Source organism: Sciurus carolinensis, chromosome 10 (assembly GCF_902686445.1).
Source record: "Sciurus carolinensis chromosome 10, mSciCar1.2, whole genome shotgun sequence".
Taxonomy (NCBI): domain Eukaryota; kingdom Metazoa; phylum Chordata; class Mammalia; order Rodentia; family Sciuridae; genus Sciurus; species Sciurus carolinensis.
The window spans coordinates 50,263,955-50,281,311 of record NC_062222.1 but is presented as its reverse complement, the minus strand read 5'-3'; the positions used below and the strand labels follow the sequence as shown (position 1 = coordinate 50,281,311).

The 17,357-nt window shown below is 35.3% G+C and overlaps 1 protein-coding gene across 2 annotated transcripts in view; it reads left to right on the top strand.

The window, feature by feature from the left end:
* Positions 1-17,357, top strand: part of Npnt (nephronectin) — a 70,655-nt gene that overhangs the window by 11,845 nt on the left and 41,453 nt on the right. For both annotated transcript variants that reach the window (XR_007110507.1, XM_047566541.1), the window contains exon 3: positions 4,205-4,255. Coding sequence is in view for 1 of the 2 variants with exons in the window: in XM_047566541.1 (XP_047422497.1) it covers positions 4,205-4,255 (51 nt within the window). In the remaining variant the exon portion in view is untranslated. The remainder of the gene's footprint in view (positions 1-4,204; positions 4,256-17,357) is intronic.

Genomic DNA, 17,357 nt, shown 5'->3' with positions numbered 1-17,357 from the left:
ATTTTGAATGGAGTGCAGATAGGTGTTCCTTGAGCTCTACTATAAGTGAGTTCTGCAAAGATATCAGTGGGAGATATTTTAATATCAATTTTGTATGCATTGGAGTATAAAATATATATGACCTCTTCTCCCTTCTGCTATGCACCTGATTTTCATTTCCATGCAAATTATGGTTTGGGATACGGAGGAGACGTGCAACCTTTGCTTCTGGGCATCATTTATACAGTTAACCCAGTAACAACAGAATCTTTGGCCTCTCTTCACTCCTCCAGAGCTTCTGATTATTTAAAGTGTATGAAGGAGTCAAACGGGCCCTTACTCGTTGTCCCCTAATTCACCTGGATGTCAGAGAGTACACTTTTTATATGAGTCACTCAGGTCTGAATAGACTCAAAGTCTGCAGGAAGTACTCAACATTCATCATCTGAAACCCAAACTTAGGTCTTCTTTTCACTGGGGTGTGAGGAAGGACTGATTTATATGCACTCCTGAAGCCCCAGAGGGAATGGATCCCAAAATCCTGATACACATAAACCTAGACAACATCTGTTTATTCATTCTGTATCATAGATTCCGTGAAGAATTTTGGTTTAAATTAACTGATGAAATTATTAAGTCAACTTATTATCTTAACTCTGATGGAAGGAGACAGATATAAAGAGTCAAAATGATTTTTTAGCTTAAGAACTTGGTAATTGATTTTGGAGAGTTAACCCTCCCCATTTCTTATTTTATTAGAAGCCCTTATTTTCTGTCACCCCAGTTTAAATATGTGCCTATGCACACAAAAGGAAAAAACAATTAGCAGTTCTGAATTTATTCATGTTTTAAAAACAATGTTATTTTTCAAAAACCTTTAGCCTTATTTTCATAATTCATAGTTCAGAGGTCTCAAATTCATTTTCAGTGGTCAAAGATATGTATTGCCAAATTTACAGAAATTAACTCCATGGATAGACTTTCTCACAACAAGCTTCTCACTACCCAAAATATTTTTCCAAAGTCTTTGGTATCTCCTATTTTATTTCAGTGTTAAACTTTTTATAGAAACTTGGTAGTTATCTGCCAAATATTTACATGCCAACAAATAGCAAAGCCAGCGATCATTGTTAGAAAAACACAAATTGCAGCACATATTAGTTGTATGTTTTTATGTATGATGAGTGTTTAGAGTTGATTTTATATTGTATATAGTTACTGTGTTTATAGTTTCCACTGGATAAATTATTCTAAGTTCAAATGAAAGATAATGGTGATTTTCAGTTCCTTTGTCCCTGGGATAGATTTTTAAACTCATTGATGAATTAAAATATTCATCATATCTTTGTCTGTGTATGACCAGGAATTAAGACATTCTGATGTACAGCTTCATTTTCTAAATAAGGCAGAAGTGGTTTTTGAAACAGTTACTTTTAGGGAAGAAAGTATAAAAATAGGAAGATAATGGATGAAGTTGCTAAATGTTCTGTTCTCTAATCTTGTATTGAGGTCTGATGAATTGTTATACCTTCAATACTTATGAAGTAGTGCACTGGAAGTTGGGCTCATCCAGGTTCTTACTTAACATGGTTGTCATGGGGTCTATTGTCTTGGACGTTGGTGTTATAAACACACCAAGTTGGATAACTGTGAATTGTATTTGCAGGGCTAATACCAACTTTTTCAGCAGTGAAAAACATAAAATTTAAGGTTGAGTTGTAGAGAATGTTTAGAGTTTTTGCTTTGTTCTACCTAATGATTAGGGCCGTGGGACTAGAATGGCATACAATGCAAGGGCACTCCTTTCCCTTTTTGTACCTGGCATTTGTCACCTGTGAGGGGGTGTCTGTGTCCTGCTGTGCTGCTTGATTAGGAGGCTGTGTGTCTCCAGCCTGAGTCATGTGGTAAGCATGTCTGCATTTCAGTCTACAGCTTCTATTTTTTTCCCTTTCAAAGGCTATACTTGGTCTAATATTTGGACATTTTAGAATTTTTTAGAGTAATTAAGCTATACATGAGAAGTTAGGTATACCTTCGGATAAGAAAGCTTATTTAGTTCCTTAAGGTTTCTTATCCTTCATTTTCTTTAATGCTTTACAAAGCTTATGCCTATCTCCAGATCTGTAAACCTGTTTTTAACAGGCAAGAAAAGTAAATCCCTGAATAATTTAATTTCTGTGGTTTATATGACTCATAATTTCATAAAATTATGAATTTTAACCATGTATAATAAAGGGTATAATATCCCTGAGACCCCTCAGATAAATGGAAACTGTGAATCTAGGACAAGCTGCAGGAGGGAGTTCTAGAGTTGTAAGCTTTAACCAAGTGACTTTGCTGGCAATGTTGCATGAGTTTACTCAGGTGATCATTTTATAATGGCTGTAAGAGGAACAAATTAATATGGAAAAAAAGGGACAGATTTTTATATATTATGTGCTACTAATGAATCCCATTTTAGTCCTTGTGGTACACTAAACCACACACACACACACACACACACACACACACACACACACACAGAAAAGCATGCATGCAAAGCATTTATTTTTGGCAAATATACAAAAATTGTGATGATTGTTGCCTATGAAAATTTCCTTACCCACCAATAGAGACTAGACCCCAGAAACTTTGTGGAAGCAATCTATTCCAGGTTTAACATTTCTTTAATTTTAAATATAGTTTTGTATAGTTTTGAAATGTACATTTTAAAATATGATATTCTGGCTAAAATTTTATGCTAAAGTTTTAATAGGTATACATATTTATACCATAATATTTACTAAATTTGTGTATGTCCAGGCTAATTTATGTTAAGTAGGAAAAAACATGAGCCAACTTTAAGATGTTGTAAGGAAATAAACTATACAGAACTGTTTGGCTGCCTGGTACTGATATAGCTAGTTAGAAAATAACGATGTTTGCTATTCTTTATTGACTTGTTTTGCCATTGTTTAAAATAATTTAAAATATTTTCCTGAGAAATTAGGTTACTCAAAATTGGCAGTTTAAATGTACTAAACAAACAGTATCCTTTTATATTTTTTCTCTTATTCCTAACAAGAGTCATAAACAGTTTTTCCTAATATGTGATCCAGAATGTATTTATGCTTTGATTTATTTTTAGATGTTTGTTTAAATTAGACCTGATCTGTTTCATTATTCAATTTTAAGAACATGTCAACATCCAGATATAGTGAGTTCTTTTTAAGTTAAAAATAACAATAAAAACAGAATACTAATTTGTTAAAACTTAACCAATATGAAGAAAATGTCTAGCGAGCAAATGTAATGTGTGTCTTTTAAAATACAGAGTAATCAGTCTGGATCAATGGCTAAATTATTGCCTCAATTGAATCAAATTTGACTTAGAATTTTTTCTTCTATTAAAAGAAGGCTCCACTCACCTAATTTTAGATAGACAAGTAAATATACCTTATAATCATATGTTAAAGCAGATGTTTTATGCTTTCAAAAGAGAAATAATAAAATCCACTCTTCCCTTACCTCTAGGATTCTAGGCTGGTAGAACACTGACCATATAAGTAGTGTTGTAAGTTTCTCCCCTTTTCTTTCATCTAACTGGCTTATTTACGCATCTTCAAGTGAAATAGTGGAGCTTTCACAGTTAATTCTTGTTGCTATTGACAACCAAAGCAGCCAGGCAAGAAGAGAATGCTTCGAAAGGGAATAAAAAAATAAAAAACTTAATATTTCCTTCCCAAAGTTGAAGAGAAAAGGGAGCATAACATACAATGTATAAGAAACAGGTAAGTAAAGATGTATCAATTTAAACTTTACCAAACTTGGTTACTAATTGATCAAAAGTTTTAATTTTTTTCATATGTTTTGTTCAACATTCATTTAAATAAAAGGATACTGTCTCTAGATACCAAAAATTAACTTTCTGAAAATGAAAAATTGGATTGGAAGATATAGTGTCACGAAAGGTCTGAAATATTTTCATTAGAATTTGGACTATAAAAAATAGCATAACTTCAATTATTGGTTAATATTTTTATTACAAAATGTTTTTTAATAACAAAATGGTGACTAAAATATTACTATTTTAAACATGTCCTAGATTTTTTTTTTGTTTCAGAAAAGCACTGAGAGTTGAATATGTGTAAGTCTCCGGGAATGTAACAAGTTGATAAATACCCAAGTCCAGCCTCCTTACAGAGAAAAGATCTGGAATTTCTTTTTTTGGACATTTGTTTTGCAGCTTTCTACGTCTTAAGGCAGAGAATAGCCAGAATAAGGTGCCAGCTCAAAGGTTAGATGATCATATTTCTTGAAATAATTTTGGCTAATCTATGTCTTGAAAGGCACAACTTTTTACTTTATAAAGCTATAAAGAATTTAACATTAGTTGTGTTTTTGAGTTGCTTTTTTGGGAAGATGATATTCCTTAGAGATGTGCTTATTCTGTTTATAATGATACTAAATTAATTTTAATTCAGTTATTAAGCTTTTCCCTTTCAGTTTATAATTCATTTCTCTTATTTTATGAATCTAATAAATTGACCTCCTTTCTAACCTAAAGGGCAGTTTCTATTTTTAATACTTAAAGAAGCAAATGTAAAATAAAACAAAGTGTACCAAATGAAATTACTAACACCAGCCTATCGTTAACCTGAGGGAATGTGTGTTTCATATTCATTAATTCTCCATGGAACAATTCAGGTAAGAAATATTTTTATTGTATAAAATATACAAGCTGTTTAATAGCACTAATGGATCTTCATGCTATTGCATTGGTACATAGAACATTCCTTGTTTAAATTATTTTGGGCAGTGAATAATGTTACTTAATTAATCACTATATAATATTTTAGTGGAAATTTTTGGTGAAATATGTGAAATTCTAATGTTCAGTGGAATTGGTTCCAAGAAGACAATGTACTTTTAACTCAATGATTAAAGATTCTATCACATCATAGAAAATGAGTAAGATTTTAATTTTAAAAATATTTGGGAACAAAATTGATAGTACTAGACATTTTTTTAAAAAGAATTTCTTTTTTCAGGTTGACTAAAAAATCAAACACATGTATTTTACAGTTAGTAGCAGTTACAGGATTGACTGATAGCTGTTCCTGAGGCCAAGGAGGCAATGGCAAAGAAAGAGTAGAATGTGTGCTTTGTCATCCACAGATTCATGTTGAGAACCTGTTCCTATAACTTACCAGCAATGAGAAACTAGACATTTTATTTTACTTTCCAAGACACAATTTTATAATCTTTAAACCTACTTTTTAATATTGTTGCTAGTCATATGGAATAATTCTTGGTAAATGTTTGCTGTTGTTAATGTATGGTTAATATGGAGAATACAAATGAAGAACTGTGAGCTGTGTTTTACTAGGTTTAGATGAAGGATACATAGTACGTGTTTTTAAATATATTTTATTCACCATGCCCATCTTTTGGAACTAAATAATCAATTGGAAGCAGAAAATTTATCTAGTCATTCATTTCTAAAATAAAACCTTTAATCAGATAGCTGTCTGTGTTTCTGCACCATTTCTTTCCCATTTCTCTTATAATATTTATCTGCAAACCTCAGAGTGGAACAGTTTTGGTTATCTAATAGTGTTTGCACTTGGATAAGGAACCAGAAGGAAATAGAATTGAATCGTGGAAGCTTAACATTTAGAGTCATGGTGATTTATCTGACCAGCATCTGAGAGCTTACTAGAGGCTGGGAGCTGAGTTAGATGCTGGGAAGATATAAAGATTGATAAAACATGGACCCTTGCTTTCAAGGAATTCAATTGGTATGATGATTGACTCTTATTCCTACTATGACTCTAAAATAGAAAAGATGGATGTAATGTTGAGGGAATTCAGGGGAAGAATCACTTCCTGCTGGGCAAGATCAAGGGGAAAAGAATTCATGGGCTCAGAGGTGTTCAGTTGATTCATTTGTCCAACCCACAAGTATTAAGTACTGTTACTGGCCTGATGCTGTACCCACCTCTGCAGACATCACCCCAATAACATGGTGGTCAAGGAATGTTGTTCACTATCAGTGTTTAAGGCCCCCAGGTGTGTTTTAGTATAGGATACTACGTGAGCACATCTCGGGGGACATCCCAGACTGAGTGATGAGTTGTCATGGCCCAGCTAAATCCTGAGGGACAAGTAAGTCAAAGGAAGGACACTCTGAGAAGACAGAAAAATGGATTAAAATCTCAGAAGCCAGACTGAGGGGCACATTCCAGGAAATGTAAGAACTTCAGTCCAGCAGTGGGTAAATGTTTGAAGGGTGCCTGATGAGATATGCAGAGGGAGAATAGGAATAGACTGGCTAGTGAAGGTCTCTCATGCCAAACAGCTCAGGTTTTACCCCAAAGTTGTAGGAGAACACTAAAGACCTTAAGCAGGGAAATTACTAATATTTCAGAGGATATAAGCTGGTGCTAATGGGTCACATCTAGCATGCAAGTGAATTTTGTTTTGCTCAGAGTTTTCACATTTTTTTAAATACTTGCCAGTGATTCACAGGAAACATGGTCAGGCTATATTGAAAAATCGCTGGTTCTGCATTGCTGCATGGAATTTGTGGGTTGGAGCTTCTCAAGCAGTTGTCCCATTTGGAAAAAGCATGTGCTCTATTGTACCATGGGATTCACTTCCTCCAGGATAAATGTCTCAGACTGCAAGCATTTGATGTTTGGGGACAGTTTCTGAACTTCCTCTATGGCAATTTAGAGAATAACTATAATTACTTGAGGCTCAGGACTAGAGGCTATTACTGCCAACCTGATGAGAAATAGGGCTTGATTTTAAGTACTAGGGTTGGGATCAAAAAAAAGGTTAGGTATTAAAAGATAAGTTGGGGGCGAGGAAGGGTGGAAAGTCACATGGCATTAGAGCAGTGGTGGGTCAAGATTGACTGCCACTAAAAATTGCGTTTTTGAGAAACTTAACCTTTCTGAGCTAAAGCTCCTTTTTGGTAAGATGGAGAGAAGGGTATCACCTCATAAGATTTTTAATGAGGATCAAATGAGAAAATACCTACAGAGAACTGAGCTCAGGAACTGGCTCACATTTACTAAAATATGGCTGTGATGCTTGAGAGTGCAGAAGATGGAATCAAGGAAGTCTTCTAAGTTTCTAACTTGTTATTTGGTGAGGAGAAACACAGGAGAAGGTGCAGATAATGACACCAATTTTGGATATGTCAAGTTTGAAGTGCTTATGAGACTGGAGTGGAAAGGTTTGTATGTGAAAATTGGATTTTAGAGTGGTATTTAAAGAACAGGAGAGGATTCAGTTTCCTTCCACCACCATCCTACCCAGACCTTCCTTCTTTTTCTTGTCATAACTTCAGTTAGTGTTGATTGTCACAGCTACCTTCATAGAGGATTGACCTATCAGTAGAAGAAGAATGTGGTGTAGGTAAAATACTATGTTCCACGTCTGCAGAATTGTGACCTAATAGTTTTTAAGTTCTTGAAAAATTATTTTTGGTTTATCATTTTGGCCTACAGTTGAAAGAAACTAGTAATTCAACATTTGTTTATATCAGGACTTAAAACAAAAAATACCCTCTATAGACCGTCTATCTTCTTCCCCTTTTGGTTGGCTTTATCTATTTTATTTTGCCGTCACTCCCATTTCTAGACAAATATTTGCCTGAAAGTGAATCATTGTTAGAAATGGATAATCACACTTGGTTTTTCAGTTTGTATTCTCTCCTAACTCAATCAAGATGGAGCACAAATGTCCTCTTCTCTTATGCCTTCCCAACTCTCAGTGGGAAATCTGTCCCTTCTCTACATGTTGTTGTTAACACTTGCAGAAAGCCTATAATTTCAGTTGTTGTGAACCTGTATCAATTACTTTGCTGAAGTTTCATTCCTTGAAGGTGAGGACTGTGCCTCACACGTTTTTATACCCAGTGTAATAGCTCCTGAAATGCCTCGTCCACTTAGGTTAGTGCACTTTTAAAGGTAAAAGGGCTAGGCATTTCTATATAAAAGAAATTTTAAAATGATGAATAAGATGCAATTTTAATAAATGGATTATATTATTTAGGAAATACAGTTTACTGGGATAATGAATGTATTTTTTCTGCCTATCTAGTGACCTTATTACATATCATAGATCTTAACTCTTCAGATTCTAAAAAGCACCTCGTTTATGGTTTTGAAAATACATAAGTGTAATCTGATTGTGTTGTCTACTGCTTACAGTCCACTGGTTGTTCACAATTATGGATATCCATAAAATCCTGACTTTGAGTATAGGCTTTTCAGCGTGACAGCTGCCTTAGGTTTGAAGGGTTATCTTTCACTGTCCAGCCCCAGTCACAGTGGGCTGCCCTTGCATTTCAGAATCTCTGCTACTTCATGCCTCTCTGACTTTTCTTATGCTTTCATTCTGAGGGAAAAGTCCCTTCACCTATTACATAGTGAATTCCTGCTCATCCTTTAAGATTCAGCTCACATTTCCTCTTGAAAGCCTTTCCTGGCATCTTTCCTGCTCCTGCCTCCCTGCAGAGAATTTCTTTCTTCTCTATTCTTTTAACACCTTGTACACCTGTCATGACTGTCGTTGTCAGGAGACTGTAGTGTTTCAGAGAAGGTACTGTGTTTTTAAAGAACTCAAAGTCTAGTGAAGGAACTAGACTTAAAAACTACAAAAATATAGTGTGAGATACATATTATAAATTTCTACCTGTATGTAATGTATGACAGAAGTATGCATAGAGGCTTATAGAAGCCCTGAAGAGACTATACACTCAACTAAGGCTAAGCAAATCTCAGAGATGGTAATGGTTAAACTGAGTGTTGAAGCCTGTCTGGACATGAGTCCAGCAGACAATGGGAAGGATGACCTTCTATGATGTGACAGTGTACTGGTGTTAATATAACTTCCTGGGAACTGCAATTAGTTGGTGTATTTGTGTATATGTTGGAGATGAAGCTTGTGGACTAGGCAGAAGTCAGTTCATGAAATACGGTACTGAATGCCATGCTTAGTTTTTGATCTCATTTTATGAGCTAAGTGAACATGGTGGGGAGCTGGTGAATGGCTGTAGGAAGGGCAATACCATGCCAAGATTGTGGGTCAGTGAGGCCCCTCTAACAGCAGCATAGAACTGGATTGAAGTTCACAATGCTGGAGGGACAAAGACCATTATGTCCTCATTTATTTCACCAATCTCTTCTTGATGGACATTTAGGTTGTTTTCAAACACTTCTGGTTAAGATTCTTCATCAGCTAAGTTTGGAACAATTAATGTTTTCCTTCTAAAAAAAGACCTAAAATTCACATTGACAGATATATCATTGTCTATACATAGTCTATGCATAGTCATAAAGTTAAATTTGTTTTTAAATTATTAATATATAGCTTAACTAATTATATATCAGTGAGCCTTTTAGGGATTTTGGTTCTGAAACAGGTCATGATGGTCACATTAAAATTTTCTGGCCCTTTGTGGTGATTTCTCAGTAAACCTGCTCAATATTAGAATAGCTCTTTAACTAAAAAGACATGATAATTTGAAACTAAGAGAGATACCATAATGTAGTTCATTTTAACCTCATGAAATCAGACATTGTGACATCAGATAGCGTGTTAGTGCCCTCTTTCAAAGAACTATTTAACTCTTCTTCTTTTCCAAAACCTCTGACTTCCCTAAACCTAATCAATGCCTCTTCCATGCCCTTCCTGTTCATCTGTTATAAAGATGTCTTTGCTTGCTTTTTTCTCTCTTTCCTGGTCCTACCTACTTAAGGATGGTCACTTATTCACTTTGTATCCCCAGCTCGTACTATGGTATCTTACACAGTTTCCTTCTTACTTAGAACCCTTATCATAACTCGTATTTTATTGAGCTTTTAGTTGGAGATGGGTATTGTTTTTAGTACTTTATTTGTTTCTTGTTCAGTCCTCTCAAACTTATGGAATAAATTCTATATGAATTGCATGGATTTACGATTTTTTAAGTTAGAAAAATGGCGGTGATGACAAGTTTCCAGAGTTTACCCTCTGATCTCCATTTGAAAGCAGGGCAAAGCTAAGTAATTTGCATAGTTCATGCATTTCCTAAGTGAAATTCTGGAACCCCAGTATTCTAACTCAAGCATCTTTATTCTTTACTTCTATTCTAAAGTTCACTGAAAAATGAATGACAGTTCTCAAATAACATCCATAGAGAATCCATATTATACTTGCCGTTTTTGTATTTGAACAATTTAAACTTTACAAAAGAGTTGAAAGAATAGGAATAGTAAATACCCATATACTCTTCACTTGTAATTGTTAACATTTTACACCTCTCTCTCTCTCTCTCTCTCTCTCTCTCCCCCCTCTCTCTCTGCCATTTTAAATTAACCTACTCTTATAATAGCACTTTTTGCCTAAATACTTCAGAATTCATGCATTCATCACTGAAGAATAAGGATATTTATCTAGAAACCCACAATATTATTATCACACTTAAGAAATTTGACATAGATACAATAATACTGTATAACAAATAGTTCATAGTCCCAATAATGGTTTATATGGATTTTATCCTCTTTTTGATCCAGATCCAATCAGGTATCAAATTGTACATTTAAGCTGATATTTCTTTTTGGTATCCTTTAATCTAGAACATTTCTGTCACATTTTTTCTTTTCTTCTCGACTTGTCGTTTTTGAAGAGGTCACTTCAGTTGCTTGGTAGAATGCTCCACAATCTAAATCTGTCTGTGGTTCGTGTGAGCTTAGGTTAATTTTTTTGGGGGGAGGGGTGAAGAATATCCTGTAGGTGATAATATGTTAGGATCTTGCCATTGTATATAATATTAGCTTGTTTCATTATTGGTGAAGCTTAGTTCGATTGTGTGATTAAGGTGGTATCTACCAGATTTCTATACTGAAGGTTTTCTTTTTTTCCTTTAGTACTTAGCAGATACTCTGAGGGTAGTACATTGAAACTGAATACCCTGTTTGCCAGCAAACATTCAACTGTGAGAGTTTTAGCATCTCTGGGTCATCTTTTCTCAAATCAGTTATGTCAATAATGGTTTTAAAATAAAGTTTTTCAAATTTTATCAAGCCCCTACATATTGGCTGGTATCCCTCTATAAAAACGAGTTTAGTTCCTTTATTTTTTAGATTCACTTTGAAACCATGTGTCCTTTTGTTATTCAATTATTATCATTACTATCATTTGGTGCTCAAATTATCACACATTTGGCTGGTTGAAACTCTTCCAAGCCAGCTTCTATACCATTTTCACATATATTCACCAGTTTTTTAATATTTCCTTGATTTTTTTCCATAGAAGAATATTCTAGCCTCCTCACCCCCAGGCCTCCTTCCTCTTATTGAGGAATGATATAGAGAACAAAAATTTCGATGCTAGGTTTGCTCATTACTGCTGTATCCTACTTATAAAAAAAAACAAAAACAAAAAAAGCCTTACTTACTTTTCAAATAAATAGTAACACTTATGTGTTCCTAAAGTCTAATTTGGGCATTTATGCTAATTTCCACTTAGAAAAAAAGTTAAAATTCCAAGTAAACTGAAAGTAACAACAATGCTCAGAGGAAGATTTTTGAAGTAGAAAGGGATAGTGCCTTAATTATGATAAACAGAAGTTCACTTGAGATGCAAGATGTAGATGTAGCCACTTATCTTCCTTTGGGCTACTTGAGGAATTAAAAGTTAATTAGTAACAAATGAAATAGATACTTGAGAAATTTGTCTAAATTGGATGTTTCCAAAGACAAAAATAAATAATTACCTGGCATCTCTAGAGAAACAACATTGTATGGACCAGAAACTCTTATTTATTTTAACTTTATGCTCTGAACCACCATCTATTTATTGACCTTGGCTATTTGACTGTAATTCATGATTACTTAGTTCTTAATTCCATAATATTAAATTTAGCCCAAAGAGAGGAAAAAATCCCTAGAGATAGTAATACTTCAAAAGAGATAATAATTCTATACCCTATTGTTTAGAATCCAGCCAGCAGTTATACACCATAAGCAATAAAGAGATTATTTTATTTTAAAATATTCTGGCTGGTTACCTTAGTTTTTTTTTTTTTTTTTTAATGATAGATTGTGTTCTTAACTGTACCTTTTCCTTCCTAGAAATGTAACCTAAATACCTTCATCTTTTAATTACCATCCTCCACCCCTCCTCTCATTCTTTTCTGCTTAGCATTTTGCTGTAATCTGTTTCTCTTCCCCTCCAAATCCACTCACCAGCTGGTTTTTCTGCTCTTTTTCTGACACCAGAGGAACCAGTGGACTGAGCATGACCTGGAATTGGTCACCGCACTTAACCTTCTGTATTTTCACATGTTTGCTGGTGAAACAAAGAGAACATGTGCTTCCCTCCTGCCTTCTGTGGATACTGTAAGGATAAGTTGAGTCAGTCACATAAAATGGTGTTGAGTTCCATTTGCATGGGAACATTTAATAGGTTTTTTTTTTTTAATGATAACAGAGGGCATTTTTACTGAGTTTTTACTGCAGCAGGAATTTAGATTGAACTTGATAATTGACAATACAATATAGAGTATTGGGGAAACTGAGAGTTGTTTTCCTCTGGTGATTTGGATGCTCAGATTATTTCCTCTGGGTTTTGTTCTATGTACGTTATGTGATGGCTCAAGCCCCTTCCACTGGATCCTATAAAATTCTGCCTTCAGTCTTTCCAGCTTCTGTTAATATAGCAGCGAGTTATTTCATGCTTCTTTAAGCAATTTTTCCTCCTCCAAGACCAGTGCTCTTTGAAAAGATATTCCTCATCACATTTTCTTTTCCTTTCAAATGAGTTTATGCATATCTGAATTCTTTGGAGCTTGCTGGATGTAATGTGAGCTCTCTGAAATCTCTGCATTTGTTATCTATTCATTCTTCTGCCCTACACTTGTGTGCTCGTCACCTTTGCTTCTAAGTAAGATAACCTGGCAGACAAGGTTCTTTGTTCTGCCTTTGGTAGTGCCATGTCTGAATGACAACATGACATAGATTGCAAAAATTACAAATGACTCTTGGGACTCAGGGGAAATCCTTCTCAAGTTGTCAACAACACGTGAGGTTGTGTTGGCTTTTCCCTTGTCAGTTTTCAGAGTTGCTATCTCCTTGGGCATCTCAACATGTCCTTATTTTTGAAACATGGGCACTTGATTCCCAGTGTGATTAGCTTACATGTGAAGCATTATAGAATTGAGGTGGGAGTTTCATTTTTCCTAACTTATTTGGTAACTCACTACTTACTTCAGAATTGAAAAACATTGTCCAGCCCTCAGAACTACAGTGACATCAGTGAGAATGGATTTTTAAGAGGAAAATTTTAGAATGCAGTGAATAGTAGAAGCTTGGATATATGACATTAAAGAGCTACGTTGCTTTGCTGTTGAGGCGTGGTTCCTTTTTAGTAATAACAATAATTTAGAGGTTATTTTAAGGTCATTGTGGAGATTATGCTACAAGAATGAGGGAGAGTAAATTTTGAGTGTGATTTGCCTTGTTGGGCTTAATTCTGGTAACTGATTTTAGGGAATGGGGAGAAATCTGTCACAACTGTTGTTTTAGTCAGCTTTTTCACTGCTGTGACTCAAGGACCCAACCAGAACAACAGTAAAGCAGGAAAGTTTTTTAGAGGACTCACGGTTTCAGAGGTCTTAGTCCGTAGATAGCAGCCTCCATTCGTCAGGGCTCAAGGTGAGGCAGGACATCATGGTGGAAGAGTGTGGCAGAGGGAACCAGCTCACATGGTGATCAGGAAACAGATAGAGAGAGAGAGAGACAGAGAGACTCCACTTTCCAGATACAAAATGTATACCCCATAGCCATGCACCCAATGAACCACTTCCTCCAGTCACATCCCACCCATTTCCAGGTTCCACTCAATTAATCCCCTGAGGGATTAATTCACTGATTAGGTTAAGGCTATAACCCAATCATTTCTCCTCCAAACCTTCCTGCGTTGTCTCACACATGAGCTTTTAGGGATACCTCACATCCAAACCATAATATCTGTTATCTTTCCCTGCCTTTATTTATTGCTGCTAAACTGTATATGGATGCCAGGCTCAGTGAACAATCAAATGTGACCCAAACTTTCTGTCCTTGACTCATATGAAGGTCAGAGGAACAATGCTGACTTTTCTGATTAATCTGTAGCACTAATAGGGACATTATTTCTTCTAAGTCAAGAGTATCATCTGTTTTTGATGTTTTAGAAGATCACTATTAAGTGCAAATAGATGATTTATCCTTCTTTTTGGAGGAGATAGATGACCTGCTATTCACAGAATAATGCAATTTACAAAAGCTGGTTTTTACTGGCTTCTAATAGTCCCATTATAATGAAGCCAGTTATTAGAAAGCCAGTTATTATATGAAAGTTGGGAGTCATTTTTTTCCAGTTTTAAAACAGGTATGTAAATTCTAATCTAGTTACTTATATGTGGAAAATAAAGTTATTTTATACTCTTGTGAGTATTTGGAATTGTATTTATAAAATAAATTTGATGAGTTTTATTCCACTACTAGGATCTACTTATAACATTTCTATTCAAAGTATATATCTGAAGAAAACTTTTGCTGGCTTGATAATAAACAGATGAAGTTCAGATTCCCCAGCCTAAGTCTGAAGTCCAGTCAGTTAGGAATTGTATTTGGCTGGAAGTGGCAGTAGACAGAAAGAATTTAGAGTTAATAGTATGACTTTTTGCTCTCCCTATTTTTTCATTCTTGAGATCATTTCATGGTCATAAAAGGCCTGTGTAGGTCAGCCATGACTTCCACAATCCAGGCAAAAAGGCAGAGGGGGGCATAATCATCAGCCCCCTCCTTTAAGTAGCATTCCAAAAGTCCCATCCAGTAACTTCTGTTTATATTCCAGTTCACCAGAATTTAGTCATTTGGTTACCCATGTCTGCCAAGGAGGAACGGAAATGTAGTTTTCCATTGCTAACTCATCTTCTGCTCCAAATAATAACAATAACACAAAACAACACACCAAAACTAAACCAACAAAAGCAAATACCATCCTATATTGAGGCAGAGGAGAAATGAAAGATAGATGTTGGTGAGAATCCAAAGAATCCAGCTGGCCTTTTATGATCTATTTTAGCCTTTCCTTTGATCTCATCTGCTGTTTTAAGCACTTTACACCATAGTCCCATGAGAACACTTTGCACTCACAGAGTATCCCCTCGACTATCCCCCACACTTTGTTCATATTCTGAAAACCTTTTGTTTCCTGTCCCAAAAGCCTCTTACCTCTAACACATTGAGCAGATCACAGCATACATCTGAGGCCTCTCCAGGATCTCTCTGTAGTAGACTTCGTCATAGCTTCAACAATGTTACACAGTTAATTTTTCATATCCTGTGATTCTCTCATCTCTCCACTATTTGTCCAGTATCATACATTGTATGTAACAAATGTTCAATATGCATTTATGGAATCCTATTCCAAACCTAAAGCCAACAAGATAATAGAAAATACTTTTGTGCAAAAAATTTCAAAGGATTTTCTTTTTCTAGAAAGAAAATAATGGATTATATATGCTTTATGAGTATACTGTTACTTTTAATAGTTGTTGGCTAACTTAATAGTCATTTTTTGAATAGCCTGTCAGATCAGCAGTTTGCTTTAAGATACAAACTCCCTAAACATGGAAGAAACATTAACAGCCTTGAACTTGGATAATGCGTGCATTTGATGTGCCTAAGACTAGGGCATTCTGCTTAGAAAAAGGGAGAAGGAACAATAAGATCTTTTGTTCTTATAGAGCACCTGAAAACACTATAAATAGAAGATCATCAAGCTAGGCAGGGGTCAAAACCAGTACACCCTGGGGCCGCAGGTTCAGTTGTTTCATAACATGCCTCTTCTACATAAACTTCTTCCTATTTTTAAGTGACATTTTCTATACTTTTTTCATGTTCTTAGAAATAGTTTCAAATTCCAATTATTCTAGGGGATTATTACTTTGATTTACATCTAGTGATTTAAAGTGTTTCTTTTATTTAAAAAATATGTGGCTTTCTGGGTGCCCTCAGTGATACTTGATTATTGGATTGTATTCATATACAAGCATTAAAATATATGGAATATCCTTTTCTTTAAATATTATTTTTTTTCCAACCTTGCATTTACATACAGATTGGGACTTGTTTTAAAAGCTGTGTACAGTATAAACCGTCTACCATGTGTATAATTCACTGAGAGTAACATCAGAAGTTTCTCTCAGACAATTCATTTCTTTTCACAGATCTGAACAGAATTGTCTCCATTTGAATTTAATGCAGTGTCTAAAATCAGATTTAAAGAATTTTCCCAGTGTATTTCTCTACCACTTGAACTCAGCTCACCCTCTCTCTGCAGGGTTTTTAAATTAAATACCTCCTGAGCCGCACTGTCTAAGGATTATTAATGGTACAGGGTCCAGTAAAAGTAACAAATAGTAGGAAAGACCTGAGAGTAAAATTAGTAGATGCGCATGTGAGAGGGCAAGTGAGGGAAGGTTGAGTGAAAGGTGAGTGAAGAGATGTAGAAAACAACAAAAAGCATGCACATCAGTTTTGCAGGAGTTTTAACGGAAATGGTGTTTGGGAATTGTCAGAAAGGAAACTGGGAGCCTATCCCAGAATACAGAGTGGCAGAAGCTGATGTGGGAAGGAAAAGGTGTCAAGGGGCTTAAAAATTCAGGGCCCTTGTTGACACCAATTCCCCAGGTCTTCAAGGTCCATCTGCTCCTCACGCAATGGTGGCTGAAGCTGAGTCTTTTCCTGTCATTAACACAACCTGCGCCTTCCTTGCCTCAGACCTGAGTGATTGCTCCTGTGCTTTCTCTGCCACCACACCTTTCCAGTCTGTTCTATACATACTCATCGTGCTAATATCCAGGAGCTTTCATTTTTACCCACTAATTGTCCCAATGATGACAGATGTTCAGAAAGTTTTCATTTCCTACAAATAGTGTATATTCCTCAGTATGAAATTTAAGGAAAACCATCATCTGACACCATTCATGTATGATTGCTTCTTATGCTTCCTCCAGCGTTTACCCATCTTGCTAGCTACACAAGTCCCCTGAGTGACCTCTAACTAACCTGTGGTCTACATTGCTGTGTAATTCTCTTCTCCCTTTTATTTCTCTATGCTGTAAGAACCAATGCAAGTCTTCTCTATGAGGTTTTCTGTATAAATCTGTATGGATTTGCCTGTGTGATTATTTCTTTATACAATTTATATATGCTATCTATTTGGCTCAAAACTAATACCTTGAATTAAAAACATGTAATTGTTTTGCCCCTTCATCTAGATTGTAGGCTCCTTGGAACCAGTAACCATGCCATACAATTATTCTTTCTCTATTGTAGTAGCTGGCA